This window comes from Talpa occidentalis, unplaced genomic scaffold (genome assembly GCF_014898055.3).
Source record: "Talpa occidentalis isolate TD23 unplaced genomic scaffold, MPIMG_talOcc4v2.1 talOcc4.9, whole genome shotgun sequence".
Lineage (NCBI taxonomy): Eukaryota > Metazoa > Chordata > Mammalia > Eulipotyphla > Talpidae > Talpa > Talpa occidentalis.
The window spans coordinates 38,006,884-38,025,911 of NW_023605305.1; the positions used below are offsets into that span (position 1 = coordinate 38,006,884).

General features: G+C 49.5%; 1 protein-coding gene across 2 annotated transcripts in view; it reads left to right on the forward strand.

The window, feature by feature from the left end:
- Positions 1-19,028, forward strand: part of SLIT3 (slit guidance ligand 3) — a 610,824-nt gene that overhangs the window by 581,853 nt on the left and 9,943 nt on the right. For both annotated transcript variants that reach the window (XM_054691197.1, XM_054691196.1), the window contains exons 30-35: positions 2,862-2,999; positions 3,720-3,960; positions 6,172-6,302; positions 14,209-14,363; positions 15,104-15,389; positions 16,609-16,817. In XM_054691197.1, the coding sequence (XP_054547172.1) occupies positions 2,862-2,999; positions 3,720-3,960; positions 6,172-6,302; positions 14,209-14,363; positions 15,104-15,389; positions 16,609-16,817 (1,160 nt within the window). The remainder of the gene's footprint in view (positions 1-2,861; positions 3,000-3,719; positions 3,961-6,171; positions 6,303-14,208; positions 14,364-15,103; positions 15,390-16,608; positions 16,818-19,028) is intronic.

Genomic DNA, 19,028 nt, shown 5'->3' on the forward strand with positions numbered 1-19,028 from the left:
AGAGGTCTGCAGGCCAGCTCCAAGATGAGGATTTTTTTTTTAAAATGTTATCCCAGAGGCACTAGGAAGTAACTAAAACATTTTTTTAAAGATTTATTTATTGATTTATACAAGCACTGGGTACAGTCAGAGACACGGGAGGGTGAGCGAATTCACCAGAGCAGAGAGTAGAACAGGCAGTGACCAAGCGCACTGCTGAGGGGAGCAGCGGACGGCAGGAGAGGTCTGCGCGCCATGTGGGACCCTCACCCGGCGGCCGGGGATTGAACCGGTGCTGCAGAGGCTGCAGGCAGCTTCGCAACCCAGCGCTCAACTGCTGCGCCACCGGGGAGGCCCTAAGATGAGGATTTTTTGTAATTAAAATGTATTTCAATCAAAAATGCACTTTAAATCCCTCCTCTCAGTGCAATGCTGTGGGATTTTATCCCTCTCCCCTTCCATCTCCATCACAATTCACACCCCCAGGCAGGCCACAGGGACATCATAAAAGCCAAGGAGTCAGTGTAGCCTTGGCCCAGGTTCAAAGATGTTTGTCCTTGGAGAGTCCTTATGTGCAGTCCTAGCAACAGGACAATGCTGCATAGATGGTGCTGTGTCACTCCCTCATGATATGGTCACTGAAATGCTGGTATATGGAAGCACTGAAAATAGCAAAAATGAAAATCACCATCACTGGCATGCACTGAAATTTACTCAGAACTATACAGTATCTCATTTAATACTCAACACACATGGGCTGTAGCAACAGTTATCCTTTTCTATGTGGGGAGGAAGGCTCTGGAGAGAGGCACATCACCTCCACCCACATTCACAGAAGAGGGTAGAGCTGCAAGTGGATCCAACTTTTATCCGTTTCCTAAATCTGAAAGACCCCTAGTGTCCTGGAACCAAGAACATCCCTTGGTTACACCCCCTTGTATACATCAGTAGTCATATGCTTAGCAAAATTGCATCAGCCTTACACTTTATTATTTTTTTTAACATTTATTTATTTATTTATATAAGCACTGGGTACAGTCAGAAGCGCGGGAGGGTGAGAGAATTCACCAGAGCCACAGCAGGGAACAGAAAAGGCAGACTGACGAAATACACTGCTGAAGGGAGCAGTGGGTGGCAGCGCCATGTGGGACCCTCCCCCGGAGGCCGGGGATGAGGCCGTGGATCGAACCGGCGCTGCAGAGGCTGCAGGCAGCTTCGCAACCCAGCGCTCAACCTCTGTGCCACTGGGGAGGCCCCAGCCTTATAGGGAGTGCAAGTTACAACTACCAGATAAAGAGATGCGTCTCTTTAGCAGTTGAATAAATGTCACGTTGGCCCCTGCTATTGGAAGTGAGACTCCTGCACCAGCACCACAGGCAGCATGGCAGAGAGCTTATTAGGAATGCTAATCCCCAGGCCCCACCCAGCCACCCTGAACCCAAACCTGCACTTTAATAGGATCCCAGGTGTTACATATGCTCAAGTGCTTGGCTCAAGCTTGACAAGTGCTGGTGTGGAGAGGGCTTTAGCAGTGAAAAGAATGTCAACACGTTTGTCCAGACTTCCACTGCTTAGTCTACGGGCAGCATAGCCTCCCCACTGCTGCATGCAGATATCCTCAGCAGCCTTGCCCTCCATGCCTACAAGGCTGGGTTTTACCTTGTAAGTATTGAGCAGCTGTTGTTGCCTTGGGGAAGATCCTTGATAACTTGAATTGCATTGCAGGTACTTCTTAGAATTCAAGAGAATTCTAGAATCCTCAGAATACAGAGAGAAAAAGCAGATGAATTAAGTAAACTGAAAATAAGCTTTTCAGCTGTAAGACCAGTTAGTGATAATCAGAAGGGAAGGGGGTTTGGGAGTGGTAAATTGGGACAAAGGAGACAATGGTATGATGAAGGATAGGCCTGGACCTTTAGGGGTGAACCTAATGTAGTATAGACTTGCTGTCTCTCAACAATGAATGCCTGACATGTAATATTGTAATGCAATGTTATTTCAATACCAAAAAAAAAAAATTAATTAAAAATGCATTCAGGAAACACAATGCCTGCCTGGGCCAGGTTGAGCATGATGGCAGAGCTCTGCACAGTGTTTTATTGGGTGCATGCCTGTCAACGACATGTGTGGTCTCTGTCTTTAACGCTAGCGTAGTGATATGGTGACTCTGGCACCCCAATAGGTCACATAATCTCAAATTTACCAGTCAGATAAGTAAAGGTGAGTAGGTCAGATCTGAGTAAACTTCAGTGTTTGAGCACAGGTCCAGTAAATCCTCAGATTCTAGAATGTGCTCCCCTCTAGGGAAACCTACCCCCAGGCTTCTTACCTTGCCGTGAATCCATAGCCCCAGTGATGTCAGTCTCCATATGTGATTCCAGCCCACTTCTACCCACTTCAGAAGCCGAGGGAGAAAGGAAGGTAGGAGGGAGAGACCTCCCCTCATCCTAATGCCTCCCCAGTCAGGCTCCTTTGTCCCCTAAGTATTCTGAGGCCTTTCTTCCTGGTCCTCCTTGGCCACCTATGCCTCATTCCTCCTCATAACAGGGGCATGGGGAGCAGAGCAGCCCTGACAGGGGATTGTGAGGGGTGGTCCCCACAGTGTCAGGCAGGACCTAACTAGATGCTAATTCTAGGGAGAAAGTAGGTCATCAAGTCCAAATCTGTGTGATTCTCACTCTGCTGTTCAGCCTGGCTCCTGAAAACAAGATGCCCCTACGTGAAGCAGCACACGTGAACGTGCAGGGACCAGATCTATGGGTGGCCAGGCCTGGCAGGGTTCACAAGTTAGGGGGGAATTATGACAGTGGTTGGGGAGAGGAGACTGAAGAGGCCCTGGATAAGGGGAGCCAACAGAGTGTTCTCTCGCTTCTGTGTTCCAGGTGTGACTGCCTCCCTGGCTACAGTGGAAAGCTCTGCGAGACTGACAATGACGACTGCGTGGCCCACAGGTGCCGCCATGGGGCACAGTGCATGGACGCAGTCAATGGCTACACGTGCATCTGCCCGCAGGGCTTCAGGTAGGGCCGAAGGCAAAGAGCAGCGGGCTGGGCTCTGGTGAGCTAAGGCAGCCAGGGAGGAGATCCAGGCCTAGACAGCTCTAGGCCTGGATCTTCATCCAGGCTTTATTCCCACCTAACCCCCAATCTAGTATGTTTCACTTAGAATAAAGCCCTCAGGCTTCATGCGCTATGATGTGTTTGTCAGTATTTCCCTCCTCTTTAAGGCTGGCTAATATTCCATTGTATGTTCAGTCATGTATCACTTAATGACTGGAATGCGTTCTGAAAAATGCATCATTCAATGTCCTCGTGGTGTAGACATCATGGAGTAATCACACAAACCTCGCAGGTCTAGCCTGCCACAGCCCAGACTATATGAGCCTGCTGGGACCTCTGTCATGTACGTGCTCCTTCATCAACCAGGGGTCACTAAGCAGCACCAGACTGTACAGACCACATTTTCTTTATCCTTTCATCACGGACAGATGACAATCTGTACTTTTAACAAATTCATCCCAGTGATTCTGAGGAGACTGAAATTTGGAGACCTGTATTGTAGTCCAACCCCTATTATTTTTTAAATGGGAGAACTAAGGCTCGGGGAAGGAAAAGGGCTTCACCGGTTAGCCGTGGGAAGGAGCCATAGCCTACAACTAGTGCCAGTTCCCATCTTGCTCCACCTCTTTGCTCATGGCTCTCTGGCCTCAATAACTGATTGTCCTCTCTCCCCTCTTCCAGCGGGCTCTTCTGTGAGCACCCCCCACCCATGGTCCTGCTGCAGACCAGCCCCTGCGACCAGTATGAGTGCCAGAACGGGGCCCAGTGCATCGTGGTGCAGCAGGAGCCCACCTGCCGCTGCCCCCCTGGCTTCGCTGGCCCGCGGTGTGAGAAGCTCATCACCGTCAACTTTGTAGGCAAGGACTCCTACGTGGAACTGGCGTCTGCCAAGGTCCGACCCCAGGCCAACATTTCCCTGCAGGTGCGTCCTACCCCACCTAGCTGTCAGGAGGACCCCAACATGCCCCCAAGCTCTGATGTTCCCAGCAGAGCTGTGATGACCCAGATTGCAGCAGAGCTGCCCCCTCCCTGCAGCATCATCAAGGACAAGGCTCAATTCGGGGGGCCTACCTACCTCTGTCCAGAGGGCTCTGTAGACAGGCCTGCCTAGCAGCCTCTACTTCCACCTTCATTTATTCATTTCTCTACAAAATAGTCATTCACCAAATATATGCCCAACACTCCTGGACAGTGGGGATTCAGGGGTGGATAAGACCATCAAAGCCCCTGCCCGGGGCAGGATGACAAGCAAAGTGACATTACAGTGCGTGCTGTGGAACGCATGGAGGGAGGTGTGCTGCTGGGAATAAGCAGGAACGGCTTCTCAGAGTCAGTGATAACTAAGTTGAGATTGGAGGGGTGGTAGGAGTTGATGAAAGGGGAGAAGGCCAGGGGCAGAGAGGGCAGGGTGAGAAAGGGATGCAGGGCCTCTCTGTATGGGTTAAAGTCGCAGCACTATTCAGCTATTGCCAGCCACTATGGCACAAGTTCGAACCCTGGCCAGGGAGCTAACCCGCATAGCACAGCAGAGCTCTCCTGTCTCACCCACTGTTCCCCTCAGCAGTGTATTTCAGTCAGTCTGCCTGTTCTGTCTCTGGTGAATCCTCTCACTGCCCCCCCCCCCACCTCTGGCCTATACCCCAGTTCTTGCATGCATAAATAAATAAAAATAAATTTGTAAAAAAAAAAAAAGAAGGGAGCACAGCCTGAGACATCAGCTTGTGCAAAGACCCAGAGGCCCAAGCAAGAGGGCCACTTTTCAGGGAATGGAAAACCCTTTAATATGAACCCAGTTCTTTTCCAACTAACTTCTTTCAGTTTCCTTAGCTGTGGATCAGAGCACATTCATTCCAAACTATATTAAAGGATACACTGGGTGGGCTTAGGAGCAGGGGATGTGTGTGGTAGAGAAGAGCCTATAAGCTTTCTGGGGAGGAGGGACCTGGGGAGCACAGCGAGAAGGTGCAGGTCTGAGTCACCCTCCCCTCCTGGGGGTCAGAGCGATGATAGCCCAGGTTTAAGCTCATAGTGAAATATGCATTCAGCAAAGACCGCTGAGCACACACATCCGGCATCACTACAGACACCAGGCTTGCGGGACCGCACTCAGCTGCAGCAGCCTCAGTGCCCACAGTCAGGCAACAGGGTCCAGCAGGAAGCTGGCTCTGGACTCACACAGGAAAGATACTCAGTTACCCTCACCTCTCCTGGGTGCCCCTCATGCCCTCCTCCCCTGCTCCCTCAGTCTAACCCACCCAGGGACCCCAATAGAGGCTCTGTGCCCACCAGAGCAGCACACTGTGCCCCAGAAGTGCTATCAGGCCCCTGCCCCACACCCCATTCCTTCAGCTATACGTGGGTTGCGGAGGGGCAGGGAGCTGACCCAATCTGCAGCCTATGCCCACAAATGGGTGCCCTCTGGGCAGTGATTCTGAAGACATGGGTTCTCAGTCCTGGCAACACACAACAGTTGCCTGGAGAACTTCTGAAACTGTCTCTGGCCTGGCTCAACCCCCAGAGTGTGTAATTGGTTTGGGGTGAAGCCCAGACACTGCTTTTACCAATCCCCCAGACTTCAAGCACAGTGCCTGGTTGGTAGTAAACACCGGATTAAACACTGGATTAAACAGTAACTGTTAGCATCTTACTATTATACTTTACACAGAAAGACTGAAGTCCTCAGAAGGACAGGTATTTGAGTGGAATCATTTTGAATGCCAGTGGGAGGGGCTTGATGAGAGCTTGGGCTCCTGACATACCTATAAATATATATAATAAAATGTGTAAGATTATATAATATACATTTATAGTGAAATATATACAACATAACAAAATGTTATGCAATCTACATGATATGTAATGATTCAGTATATCAGGTCATATAAAATTATATCACCTAGTGGCACTTAGTAGGTCCAGGGGATATTTGTGGAAGTGAATCTCTCAGTCAACATTTGCAATTAAATAAGTAGGTATCTTCCTTCTGGGAACGGACAGGCTTGGTGAAGAAGGAAATATGGACATGAGTTCAGATCCAGGTTCCTTCAGACGATGCTAGCTGGGAAGAGGCTCTGTGCAGAGGGGAGGCGGCAGTGAGACCTCTAGGAGCCCTAACCCATGTGCCTGTCTCCAGGTGGCCACAGATAAGGACAACGGCATCCTCCTCTACAAGGGAGACAACGACCCCCTGGCGCTGGAGCTGTACCAGGGCCACGTGAGGCTGGTCTACGACAGCCTGAGCTCCCCGCCCACCACGGTGTACAGGTGAGGACCCCATCACACCTGCCTGCCTCGTCCCACCTGCTGTCAGCCCTGCAGAAATGCTAGGGGCCACCCAGTCCCCTCTCCTCCCCAGCCCCCCAGACTTGCCCCTTGCAGAGTGTGGGGTGGGAGGGAGGAAGGTGGTGTTGGAGGAGGCGCAGAGAGGAAGGCAGGCTGCGGGAGATGACAGCTCATTACCATAAGATGAATGGCCAGCTGGCTACTGTGCAGGGGCCCGAGCTCCAATGGGGAGGAGGCGGCTTAATGAGATGCCCTTTTCAAAATGTCATCCTAATCTTTTATTAGTTTAAGAAAGAAAACAGGAGAGATTAGCATGCAACTCGAGGGGAAGAAATTGGAGAGCAGAGGGGAGCAGCTCTGCTCCTTACGTGACTTTCAAACTGTCCCAAGGGACGGTTTTTCCTAAACTTTCCGTCCTTCCAACCACCTCCTGCTTTTACACTGTTCTCTGCGGTGTGTCACCCTCCGTCTCACATCACACGCTCCCTCCATCAGCCTGCAGCCCGCTGGCTTTTTAAAGGTGGCTTCGCTTAGGTGTTATCATCGAAGTCACAGCTGTCTAGTTTGCTGTCATCTGTGACATCACATGCTAGGTCAATACGGTCTGTCCTTTGCTACATCTCAGGAAAATTAATCCTAAACTATGAGAATAGAAAGATATTGTAGCTATATTTTTTGCAGTGGTTATAAAAATAACTATTAAAATGATAAGTGTCTATCTAGGCTCCACTTAAAATCCTGTAAAACCACTGGTGGCAGCAGAGCCTTTCTTTGGGGGGCACAGAGTCCATGAGAAGCCCATATTTCCTCCCCTTTGAAGAAAGGGGATCCCCAATGTCTGGGATGAGTGAAAAGCAGTCACTTTTAGAATTTTTTCCCCAGTAACTACATCTTTCTTCAATGGAAATTCAATATTGAACTCAAGAATATAAAAAACACTTGACCCTTGAACAACATAGAGGTCAAGGTACCTAACTGTCTCACAATCAAAAATCTGAGTATAATTTTTGACTCTCCCAAAACTTAACAGCCTGCTATTGACAGGAAGCCTTGCTGAGAGCATAACCTGTCAAAGAACACTGATTTTTGCATGTTATATGTACTATACATGGTATGCTTGCAACAAAGTAAGCTGGAAAAAGGAAAGTGGCCTTAAGAAAGCCAGAAGGAAGAGACCACGACGGTGCTGTGCTCACACCCCTGATGCTATGAGTTCACACTGACCACTACAAAGAAAATTCTAGTTTGTGGACCTGTGCCATTCACCCCACATTGGTCAGTGGTCAGCTGTCCACAGAGGCCAAGCTGCCCCACAGACCCCCGCCCACACTCAGGAAGGCCCCCTATGCCTCACCCACCATGGTTTAACCCAGTGGTTCTCAGAGTGTGGTGGTGGAGCTGCAACTCCAGCAGCACTTGGAGCTGGTTGCAAATGTTGATACTCCAATCCAGACCTATGGGCAGGAGCTCTGGGGGAAGGCCTGAGCATGTGTTTTAAGGCATCTCCAGGCAATTGTGATGCATCAGTCTGAGGAGTGTTTACCCAGGAAGGCTTCCTGGAAAAGGCACTTTGGGCACAGGTGGCATTGAAGAAAGGAGACTGTGCAGAGAGGGCAGCAAGACAAGTCTAAGGCCCATCTCTACCTCAGGCAGGGCAGAGGCTCAGGGTGGAGGCTGGGTTAGGGGGAATCCCAGCCAGGTTATGACAGTGGGGAGCAATGGCCACCAGAGGAGCACACCCCAGTGGCCTCCATGCTTGCTAGGGTCAGAGCCTCCCACCTCTGTGCTCCTGGAGCTGCTGGCTGTGGGCAAAGCAGAGAGGGCAGAATGGCGGAAGGCAGTGCCGGGGGCAGCCTGATAAGTTTTCTGCCTAACAAAGCCTATGGTGACAGGCGCATCTGGGTTTGAACAAGTTACTCTATCTCCTGCCTCAGTTTTCTTCCCTCTGTACAGTGGATAATAGCAGATGTACCTCGGGGTGTCATGCAATGTAGGGGGTTGAGAAAGGGCTCAACAAATTGAGCCTTAATGCGGGCATGTTGAAGACAGAAGCTCAGAGGCTTCCCTCCATGTGGAGTCTGCCACTCCCCACACCAGTTTAGCTGTTGGGAGGCAGACTGATAAAGGATGATGTTGCCAATAGCATTCTTGGATTAAATTTCATGCTGTTGCCTAAATCCAGGGTATGAGGGATGAAACAGGAGCCAAGAGAACTGCTATCTCCTACAGCCCTTATCAGGGAGTCAGGGGGTGATCAGGTAGCCCTGGGCAGGCCCAGGCCCTCTATCTTACCCAGGGGAGGAAACCAGTGTCAGATGCCCAGCCCTGCATCCGCACACCAAGCTTGGTGACAGACCTTTAGTACCTTCACCTCATAATCCTTCAGGTTCGAACTCTCCCAAAATCCCGTATCAAAGTAGGTTCTGCTTCCAAATACTTTTCTCTGAGGCTGCTGTCTGGTTTTGCCCCAATAGTGCATTTTTTTAACCCACTCAGGTACCCTGGAGTGATTGCAGGGGTTCCTGATCCTGGCCTAGGAGTAGGAGTCAGAGTTAAACAAAATGCAGTTCAGGAAGATGGATATGTATACAAGCAATAGTTACACAAGCACAATAAAATAGGTCTGATCAGAGACCCCAGTACATGCTGTGGGGGACACTGAAGAAGGAACAGATATTTCTGCTTAGAAAACCAGCGCAGGCTCCCTGGAAGAAGAGGTAATGATTAAGCTGAGGCTGTACTTGACTGAAAAGTATTCCCACAGGTTAAGAAGTGAGGTGACCCAGGAAGGGGGGGCCATGAAGGTCCATGCTGGCAGGTTGGGGTTCATAGAGGGTAGAGGCCAAGCTGACTAGCAGCTGACCAACAGGACCAGGAGGCCATCCCAACCTAAAATGAGCTCTCCTCCTCAGTCACAGCAGTGACCTCTAGTCAACCAGGAAGGCCTCCGCAGTCCCAGGGCCAGGGAGTCTAACCAGAGCTGTCTAATCAGGGTTAGAGCCTATGTACTTCTGCCCACTGAGGCCCCACTGACCTGCCCCAGTGTGAAGAGGAGCAGCCAACTCTGGGGCTGGAGCCTGAGGCCTCCTAGGTGTGGGTACCTGATTTTGTTCATCTACCCACCTGTAGTCACAGGTGCTAATGAGGTACCATTCCAAGCCCCATGGGCAAAGGCCCCCCTGAGCCCCTACCTGCCCATCAGGATGACAGACATGCTACTCCTCATGTCTGAGACTGGTCAGGGCACTTCAGCTGCCTTCAAGGCCAAGGGGCCAAGGAAAGTAACAGACCTGGGGAAAGTGGATGGGGTTCCAGTGGGGACTGTGGGGCCTGAGGGTACAGACCTCATCCAGAGGGACAGTTAACCTCAGCATCAGCAGTTCCTGCCATATGGGAATGCAGATTCTCAAGAGAGCTAGAAATTCAGCATTTCTGCAAAATAGTTCAATGTTTAAATGCAAGCCACTTTAGAGCCCATGTTGATAGCTCTGTTCATCCCGAAGCACATTCCACTTGACTTAATAACCACAATCCCATCCTTGCCAAGGACTTTGTCTCATTTGATCCTGACCACAAGCCCCAGGCAAGCATCTTCACTCCTATTTTAGGGATAAGAAACCTGATTCCCAGTTGAAGTCCTTGACCCAAAGGCATACACACTCAGTAAATACAGAGCTGGGATTTAAGTCCCCACCAAACCCTCTCTCCCATGTACTGGCTCCCAGCCTGGAAAGGTGGGGCAGAAAGAGGGGGTCAGGGGAGGGAGGAAAGCCTAAATGTGTAAGTGTGTGGGCCTTGCCTCAAAGGTTCCATGGTCTAGAGGTGCAGGAGTTGGGCGTGAGGGTTACAGCAGAGGGATCTGAGGTCTTAGGCTGCTGCCCAACAGAAATCCTGGAGACCCTTTGTTCCCGTGAGGCTCTATTGCCACCTAGTGGTCACAACTGGGCATCCAGGTGAGTGTGCCCAGCACTTTGAAGAATCACTGTTGGTCCCATAGTGGCTTGGGATCCTGTGGCTTAGGTGCTTGGATTTGCCCCTGGCCTCCATTAGTTCTGCTTTAAGACTTTGGGCTGGACTCCTTAAGTCCCCGAGCCTTAGGCCTGGAAAAAAAAATTGTACCTGCCAAATAGGGGGTGTTAGGGTTATGGGAAAGAATGCAGGTCACTTACAAGTCCTGGCACCTATGAAGTGTTGGACACATGCTCCATTGTTACAGAGAGTAGAGGAGAATTCGGGGCCACTGTGACTTATGCATGTCCTCATGCTAGTCCCAGTTGGGAGCCACCTGGCTGAGACCCCACCCCCAGTGTGTTCCACCTGCCCATGTGAGGCTGGTTCATCTGGCCCACTGGCTAGCAAGGAAAACTCCCAACCTTCTCTCCCCTGAAATCCCAAAATATCTCTCCAGGGATATACTTATATATAGGGCTTTGGACCACAGTAGGATTGTTTCTTTCAGAGTTAACAGCAGGGTTTGGAGAGCTAGGAGGGAGGAGACAACTTTTTTCTCATCTTTTGTAGCAAGAGAGCCTATTTGCTCATTATTTCACTTCAAAGACCTAGATTTAAACAGAAAAATGCAAGTAGAAATGACACCATCCTGACTTGAAAGACTGTGGTGAGAAATCAGAACCTTTAGTTCTACCCACTCCAAACCCTGGTGGTCCCCCAGTTTTAGGCATTTTTTCCAGGAGACCCAAATTAAGATGTGCCAGGAAGGCAGTGACCTTCTAACCCATGAGCACCTGCAGGCACAGACAAGGTTGTAGAGGTTGAATTTGGAGTTGGTCCTGACTTTGAACCTCAGTCCCACCACTTCCTATCAGTGGGACTTGGATGGGGTCATTCAGGTTCCCTCCCTGGAAAATGGGGTTCACAAAAGCACCCTCCTCAGAGATCATTATAGCCAGTGGAAACAGAAATTCAAACACTGGGCAGCTGAAAGGGCGAGAACTCAGCAGAAGCATTCTAGGGTCCACTGACTGACTCCCCCACCCTGCCCCTCCTGCTCACCCTGTTCTTCCAAACCCAAGATCAAGGTCAAAGAGCTTGTCATTTTCACCTTTCCCTGGGCACTTGCTAGGCATTGCGGCTAGGCATCCCATAAAGGCCAGGGGGATCCACCCCATCAGCATCCCTGTTACATGGAAGTGAAAACAGGGACTCACAGAAGTGATGTGACTTACCCGGGACCCCCAGCTGGAGGACCCAGTGTGACACCTGATCTCTCCAGCCCTGCACACGAACTGGCTGAAGAGCAAACCTGAGGAAGAGACATGATAGGACTCCCCTTTAAGGGAGCCGGGGGATATGGCCCCAGAGCTGGGCAACTAGGGCACTGAGGATGCCAGCATGTTGTCAGGGCAGGGGTTAGTGTCTATCCAGTCATGTCTGCTCCTGCCCCTGAGGTTTCAGCCAGGTCACTGTCTCCAGGCCAGCCCTGTCTAAGGCAAGGAAAGGGAAGAAGGAAACAGGCTGGAAGCCAGCTGGAGGAAGGGGTTAGTGGTGTGTGCTGGGTGTGTCCGTGTATATCTGTAATGCAGCTGCCCCAGACTCTTTGAATCTTAATGTTGGAGGGGAACTAAGACCGCTCACCAGCTCACTCTCAGACAGACACTGTCCAATGTCTAGGTACATGCCTGTGTGGGTCAGGAGCTCATTGCATTCAGAACAATGTCAGTTTACAGGATGGCCTGAGGCTAGATCCACATATTTTTTCATGTGTATTTGGAAAACCGTGTGAGGCTACAGGTCTCAGATTTGTGGTCTCTGCACACCAGCCTCCATTCCCCAACCCACCATTTCCAACTAGCCTGCAGGCTCACAGGCCTCTGTCTGGTCTTCAAATCACTATTTAAAGTAATTGGAAGTCACTGAAATAGAAACCACTGTGTTCCTTCATATGGCTTCTTGGCTTCCCTTCATAAAACCAGATCCCCCAGTGAACTCCTTTAGTCATAAATCCACCCTACTATGCTATTTCTTGACTAGACCTTACATAAATAATTTAGTTGCCTGGTTTAGAGAAAAGGCTATGGGGTGGTGAGTTCTGTGGGTGAAGTTGCCCTGTCTGTCCTGTTTGCCGCCCAGAACCTTGGACATTTTGATTCACAGCAAACACTGGGTCGATGGGTGGGTGGGTGGATGGATGATTGAATGCATGGATAGAGAAGAATGGTTAGATGGGGGGATGGTTAGGTGAGTGGTAGGTGGATGGATGAGGAGGGAGGTAGATGAGTGGGTGGGTGGATGGATGGATAGAAACAAATGGATAGATGCGTGGATTGTTGGGTGGGTGGTGGTTGTGTGGGTGGTGGGTGGATTGGATCAGTGCATGGGTAGAAATGAATGGGTGTACAGTGGTAGGTGAATGGATGGGCAGATGGATGGATGGGGAGGGAGGTAGATGGATCTGGGTAGATGGATGAATGTACAAGATGGGTGAGAGGGAGGATGAAATGTGAATGGCTTGATAGACGATGATTAGATAGATGGATAGATGAATAATGAGTAGGTACGTGGGTGGGTGGGTCTGAGAGGAGAAAATTTTTTATGGACATGGGAGAGTCCTGGGCTCCTGCATGTTCTGCTCTGCCATCACACTCTCTCAGAGGTCAGCACTATAGCAAGGGTCACTAGGTTTTCAGGCAATGGTGTCTACTTGGTGTTACTAATATTCTCAGCAACACATAAATGCTCATATTTTCCCAGCAATTTAATCTACAGAGCGCTTTCACATATCTCCTCTGACTTGATAATCTCAACAATTCTGTCAGGTTATTCTCTCCCTTTTACACATAAGGAAGCCAAGGCCAGGGGGATTCCGTTTCTGTAGGTGGCCGTGGTCCCAAGCAGAGGAAAGGGCTAGAATGGACTCTGCGCTTTCCCTGCTAAACCCGAACTTAGCCTGTCTTCTTCTCCCAAGCATTGTCTTCATGTCTTTGGCTGCTGAAATTTCCAAATCCGAGTCAGTCACTGAAATAGTCTCTGCTGCTGGTGGCACTAATCAGTGCCACCTCATCTGGCTGGAGCCAGTTCATAGGGGATCTGCCAGGGAGCGGGAGCCTCCAATTTGCCACCCATACCTGAAAGGATAAGACAGCACTCAGCCACCCCTCTGAGGCTCTTTTCTTCAAGGAAGGAGGTATCATTTCCCTAGATTCCTCTGTCATCCCCTGTCACTGCTCTCTCTCAGCCCCTGATGAGAATGGAAGAGCAGAACCCTGGAATCAAAAGTTTTGCCTACGAGTTCTATCTTTGGCATTAACTAGCTGGGTGACCTCAGGCAAATTACTTAATCTCTCTGGGCCTGAGTCTCTTCCTCTGTGAAATGGGTTTCCTCTGCAAAACCACTTCACAGAATTGGCATGAGGTTCAAATAACAGAAGTGACCCACTGGGAACCAAGCCTGGCCTGTTGTAAGCCCTGGGTGCGTGGCTGCTGGTGCTGTCAGTGGAAACCCAGGGAGGAAGGGGGACTCTTCAGTTCAAGTCCCCACCTGTCACTTACTAGCTGTGGGGCCTTAGGTGAATGGCTTTACCTCCCTGGACTTCTGTGTTCTCATTTCCTGATGGAGACAACAAACTTCCTTGCAGGAGCATTTCCCTAGATGTCCTATGCACGCTGGTGCAAGTGTGCAAGAGTGTGTGTGTGTGTGTGTGTGTGTACACACACAGAGAATAAAAGATAAAACAAATGAGACTAATAGGAGACTGTAGTTATAATAGTGATTTTCTATACTCTTTTTACTTTTGCAACTTATGTGAGGTTGAAGTTTTTTCCAAATATCAGTGAAACAAAATGCAAGTAATACACTCAAGTTCACGGCCCAGTGCCTAGCCATGGAAGGCTCTGAACAAACTTCTTGACTTTACCCTTTCCTGAACAGCGTGGAGACGGTAAATGATGGGCAGTTTCACAGCGTGGAGTTGGTGATGCTAAATCAGACCCTGAACCTCGTGGTGGACAAAGGAGCCCCCAAGAGTCTGGGAAAGCTCCAGAAGCAGCCGGCGGTGGGCATCAACAGTCCCCTCTACCTTGGAGGTAAGGTATTCCTCCCCTACTACTCCCACTACCCACTGTCCTCTGTGTTAGTGCACTCACATTCAAGCCCACTGGCTGGGGTGCCCCTGCTCTCATATCAGCACCCACTGCCAAATGCAACCAAGGAAGGCTTCATAGAGGAGGTAACAACCAAGCCAATCCCTAAAGAGCAAGTAATTGGTTAAGTCATGGAAACAAGAGGAGGAAAGGAAAGAAGGCAGGGCTGTTCAGGAGGGATTGTGGGGGGGAGGCAAAGAGAGAAAGAGAGGGAGCAGATGGAGGTAGGGTCCATGCCTATGATGTATGGGCTTCAGATCGCATTCCCTCTGTTCTGCCACCCCCCAGACACTTGTAAGGCCTATCCATTGCCTGCCTAGAGGGAGTCCTGCTCCTACAGGCAGAGCAGCCACACTACCATGGGGGACCAGCTGTCTTGTTTTTCTACAGAAGACCAAAATATGTATTTTATGGGAAATATTTTTATGGGAAATCTTCTATATTTAAATACTGACAACAAATTCAAGAGTTTAAAGAGTGAGCGTGCAGGACGAAAACAAACCTTCCAGTGTGCATGGGTCCCAGCGTGGGCCCACTCACCTGATGTGAACAGCAGAGGCTCAGGACGGCTCATGCTTAACCACAAACACTACAGCTGCTCTTTTTTGCTGAGAGGGAAGGTCTCTGGGATAGGCAGCAGGGAGAGCCAGGGTTCAGGCTGCTCTGCCTCACCCCTTCCACAGGCATCCCCACCTCCACGGGCCTCTCGGCCTTGCGCCAGGGCGCCGACCGGCCACTGGGCGGCTTCCACGGATGCATCCACGAGGTGCGCATCAACAATGAGCTGCAGGACTTCAAGGCACTCCCGCCGCAGTCCCTGGGGGTGTCGCCGGGCTGCAAGTCCTGCACCGTGTGCAAGCACGGGCTGTGCCGCTCAGTGGAGAAGGACAGCGTGGTGTGTGAGTGCCACCCGGGCTGGACAGGCCCGCTGTGCGACCAGGAGGTGCAGGACCCCTGCCTCAGCCACAGGTCAGTGCCCCTCCATAGAGCCAACCCATCCTCACCCTACCCCACCCCACCCAAGACATTAGTACTGATAGACGCTACAGAGACTGAGGAAGGACTGGCGCTAGGACCTACATAGGTGTCACTGCTCAAAAGGTTAAGAGCTTACACATCTAAACAGCAGGTCCCACTCAGAAGCATCAGTGACAGAGTCCAGCTGAAAGTCACCTCTCTGACTGACAGCCTTTAGAACCTGTCTGGAGTTGCCACTTCACGTCCTCTGAAATCGGAGGCTTATTTTGGGGGCAGACGCAGCCCATGGATATTTGGCTTGGCAAGCGGTGGGGTGGGACTTGGCTCCCTCGGCCGGTGCCCTGGGCAGGGCGCCAGGCATGTCACTATGCCCAGACCAATCCCATGTCATGGCTTACTCGTTCGAGTCAACAAACATTTACTGAGAGTCTGCTATGGGCCAGGCCTTTCGCTAAGCACGAGAGACCCAGCCTTCTCAGGGGTAAGAAATCTGAGTCAGCCAAACATAACACCAGAGCCTGTAAGTTGGTTGGCTTAACGAGCTGGGAAATGATGTTTTGCATCTGGGACAACTATCCGGACTTTGAGTTTCCAGGCAGCTCGTGAGTGTGTGTTTGATTGCACTGAATATGGACAGGAGGAATTCTAACTCCATGGAGACGATGCCACAAGGTGACTGTGAATAGGCTTAGGCATCGGTTCTTCCACCTCAGTGTGGACCAGACCATCTACTTCATAAGAGCAGTGGATGAGAGGTGGCTGGAGAAAATAAAACTGGTGGAAGGTGTAAAATGCTTCCCTGCTGCCAGGCACATGGTGGCAGCTGGTGTGCAGGTTGTAATGATAGGCTATTGGCAATTAATGTGGTAGAGCAATTAAAATGTATGGGGTGTTTAGCTTCTTCCAGGCAGTGACTTACCACTCAGATGTGTGAATTCTGATGTGTCTGTGTAAAAGAGCGAGCCAGCCAGCCTCTGTCATGGTCACAGCTGGCAGTGACACTCTGGAGCCTCCAGCTGGTTGACACTAGAGCAGAGTATTTAAATATTCACTACTCGGCTAGTGGAGGTCAGGCCAGTCATCTGGGGCTCGCCAACACCACCCCACACCCTACACCCACTCCCTAGTCTCAGCCTGGCCCTGGCTAGGGTGAAGAGGGAGCCTCAGATAGCACAGCCCACGCTGACCCCTTCTTATCCTCTCCCCCCAGCTGTAACCATGGGAAATGCATAGCTGCTGGGACCTCATACATGTGCAAGTGCGCCGAGGGCTACAGTGGGGCCTTGTGTGACCGCAAGAATGACTCCACCGACCCCTGCTCAGCCTTCAAGTGCCACCATGGACAATGCCACATCTCAGATCGAGGGGAGACCCACTGCCTGTGCCAGCCCGGCTTTAGTGGGGAGCACTGCGAACAAGGTAGGTCTGCTGTGCACCCACAAGGGGGGACCTGGGCAGGATGCAGTTAGAAGAGTTGGGCTTCAGCTCTAGAATATCCAAGATGCGGTTCTGGCTGAGTCCCTAAGAGGTTCTATGACCTTGGGTAAGTCATTTCTAAGCCTCCATCTCTATTCCCTCATCTCAAAAATGGGACAATACTACCTTCCTTTGTCTATTGCTGCATTACAAAGCAGCCCCAGACATTGCTGTTCCAACCCCATACTAAGCATGTGTATCCCACACAGTTCCAGTACAGGACTCAGATGAAGCTTAGCTGGGTAGGTGCAGCTGGAGCTTCTGAAGGTCACATTTGGCACAGCCAGGACTGCAGGTATCTGGAGGCTGCAGGATCTGCTACCATTTAGGATAGGTATGTGGTGTTGATTACTGGCAGGAAGTGTCAGTGCCTCCCTACCTGAGTCTCTACTCAGACATCTCCATGATATGGCTTCCCCATATCATGGGGAAGCAGCTGGCTTCCCCAGGAGTGAAAAACACAAGATAGAGCAAGGAGGAAGCCAGAAGTCTTATATTTCTAGCCAGGGAAGTCGCTTACACTGTCACTTCCTCATGGTGACAGCAAGGAGGTATCAGCCATCAGTGGTGGGGGGGGCGGGGGGACTAGAGGACATGAATCTTAGCGGACCGGCCACCAGACTTCCTCAGAGGGCTGCTGGGGGTGAGATCTAAAGTAATCAGCACCTAGCATAGCGCCACGAGCCTGGCAGCTGAACAACATTATCTGCTTTCATAAACAGTCCTGGTTAACATTCTCAAAAGGTGGAAACAGCATTACCTTCATGATGAAGGCAGGCATGCTCCATCACTCTGAACCACATGACCTAGGGCAGCATTATTCCCCACTCTTGGTAGGTTTATTGTGAGGACTGAGTGAGATAATATTAGATAAAGGAGAACATTAAGATTCTTTTTTTTATTGTGGTAAAATATATGATATTTCTCTCTCTGACTTATTGTACTGAGCACAATACCCTCAAGACCCGTCCATGTTATTGCAAATAGCACAATTTCAGTCATTTTTTTATGGCTCACTAGTATTCTGGTGTGCGTGTGTGCATATACACATGTACACATAATCATGTGTTACTTAATGATGGGGATGCATTCTGAGAAACGCACCATTTGTTCATTTCACTGTAGTGAACATCGCAGTATACTTACACACACTCGGATGGTCTAGCTTACAGCACACCTAGGCTCTATATAGGAACATCTTTATCCATTAATTTATCAATGGACACTTGTCATCCTGTGACTATTGTAAATAATGATACAAATGAACATAGGCGTGCGTATATCTTTTTGATCAGTGTTTTCATTTTCTTTTGATAAAAACCCAGAAGTATGATGGCTAGATCATATGTTAGCTCTTAAGTTTTTGAAAAGCCTCCATCCTGTTTTCCATGGTGGCTGTACCAATTTGCATTCCCCCAATAATGCACAGATTCCCCTTTTTCTGCCTACTTGCCAACACATGTCTACTCTTTTTGATAAGTTATTCTGATAGGTGTGGGGATCTCATTGTGATTTTGATTTGCATTTCTTTGATAATAGTGATAATCTGTGTATCTTTGGGAAAATGTCTGTTCAGATCCTCTGTTCACTTCTTAATCAGATTGATTTATTTTTTGTTATTAAGTAGTATGAGTTCTTTATATATTTTCCATTTCCACCCCTTAGCGGATGTGTGGTATACAGGTATCTTCTCCATTGCATACCACATTTGGTTGACAGTTTCCTTCACTGCACAGAAACTTTTCATTTGGTTGATGGTTTCCTTCACTGCACAGAAACTTTAGTAGCATGTAGTTTCTCTTATTTTTTGTCCTCTTTTTCCTTGTTTAATTTTTGTTTTGCTAGTTCTAGCTTTTTCTCTATTTTTATGGGAATAATGCATGGTTTCTTGTTGTCTTATTCCTTTTTAACACACAAGAAATTTGTTTTATATTGAGCACCTGCTAAAAACTAGGTACTGTGTTAACTACTATATATATCTTATTTAATCTTTGCAACAATTCATAGTAAATGCTCACTTTACAAACTAGAAATTGAGGATTTCTTTAAAAGTTTTATTCATTTTCCACTAATTTACATAACTATATAATTTTGGGAGTTGAACTTCACACCTCCATCGGTGCACAGGCTTCACTCACCTTCCACCAAAGCTCC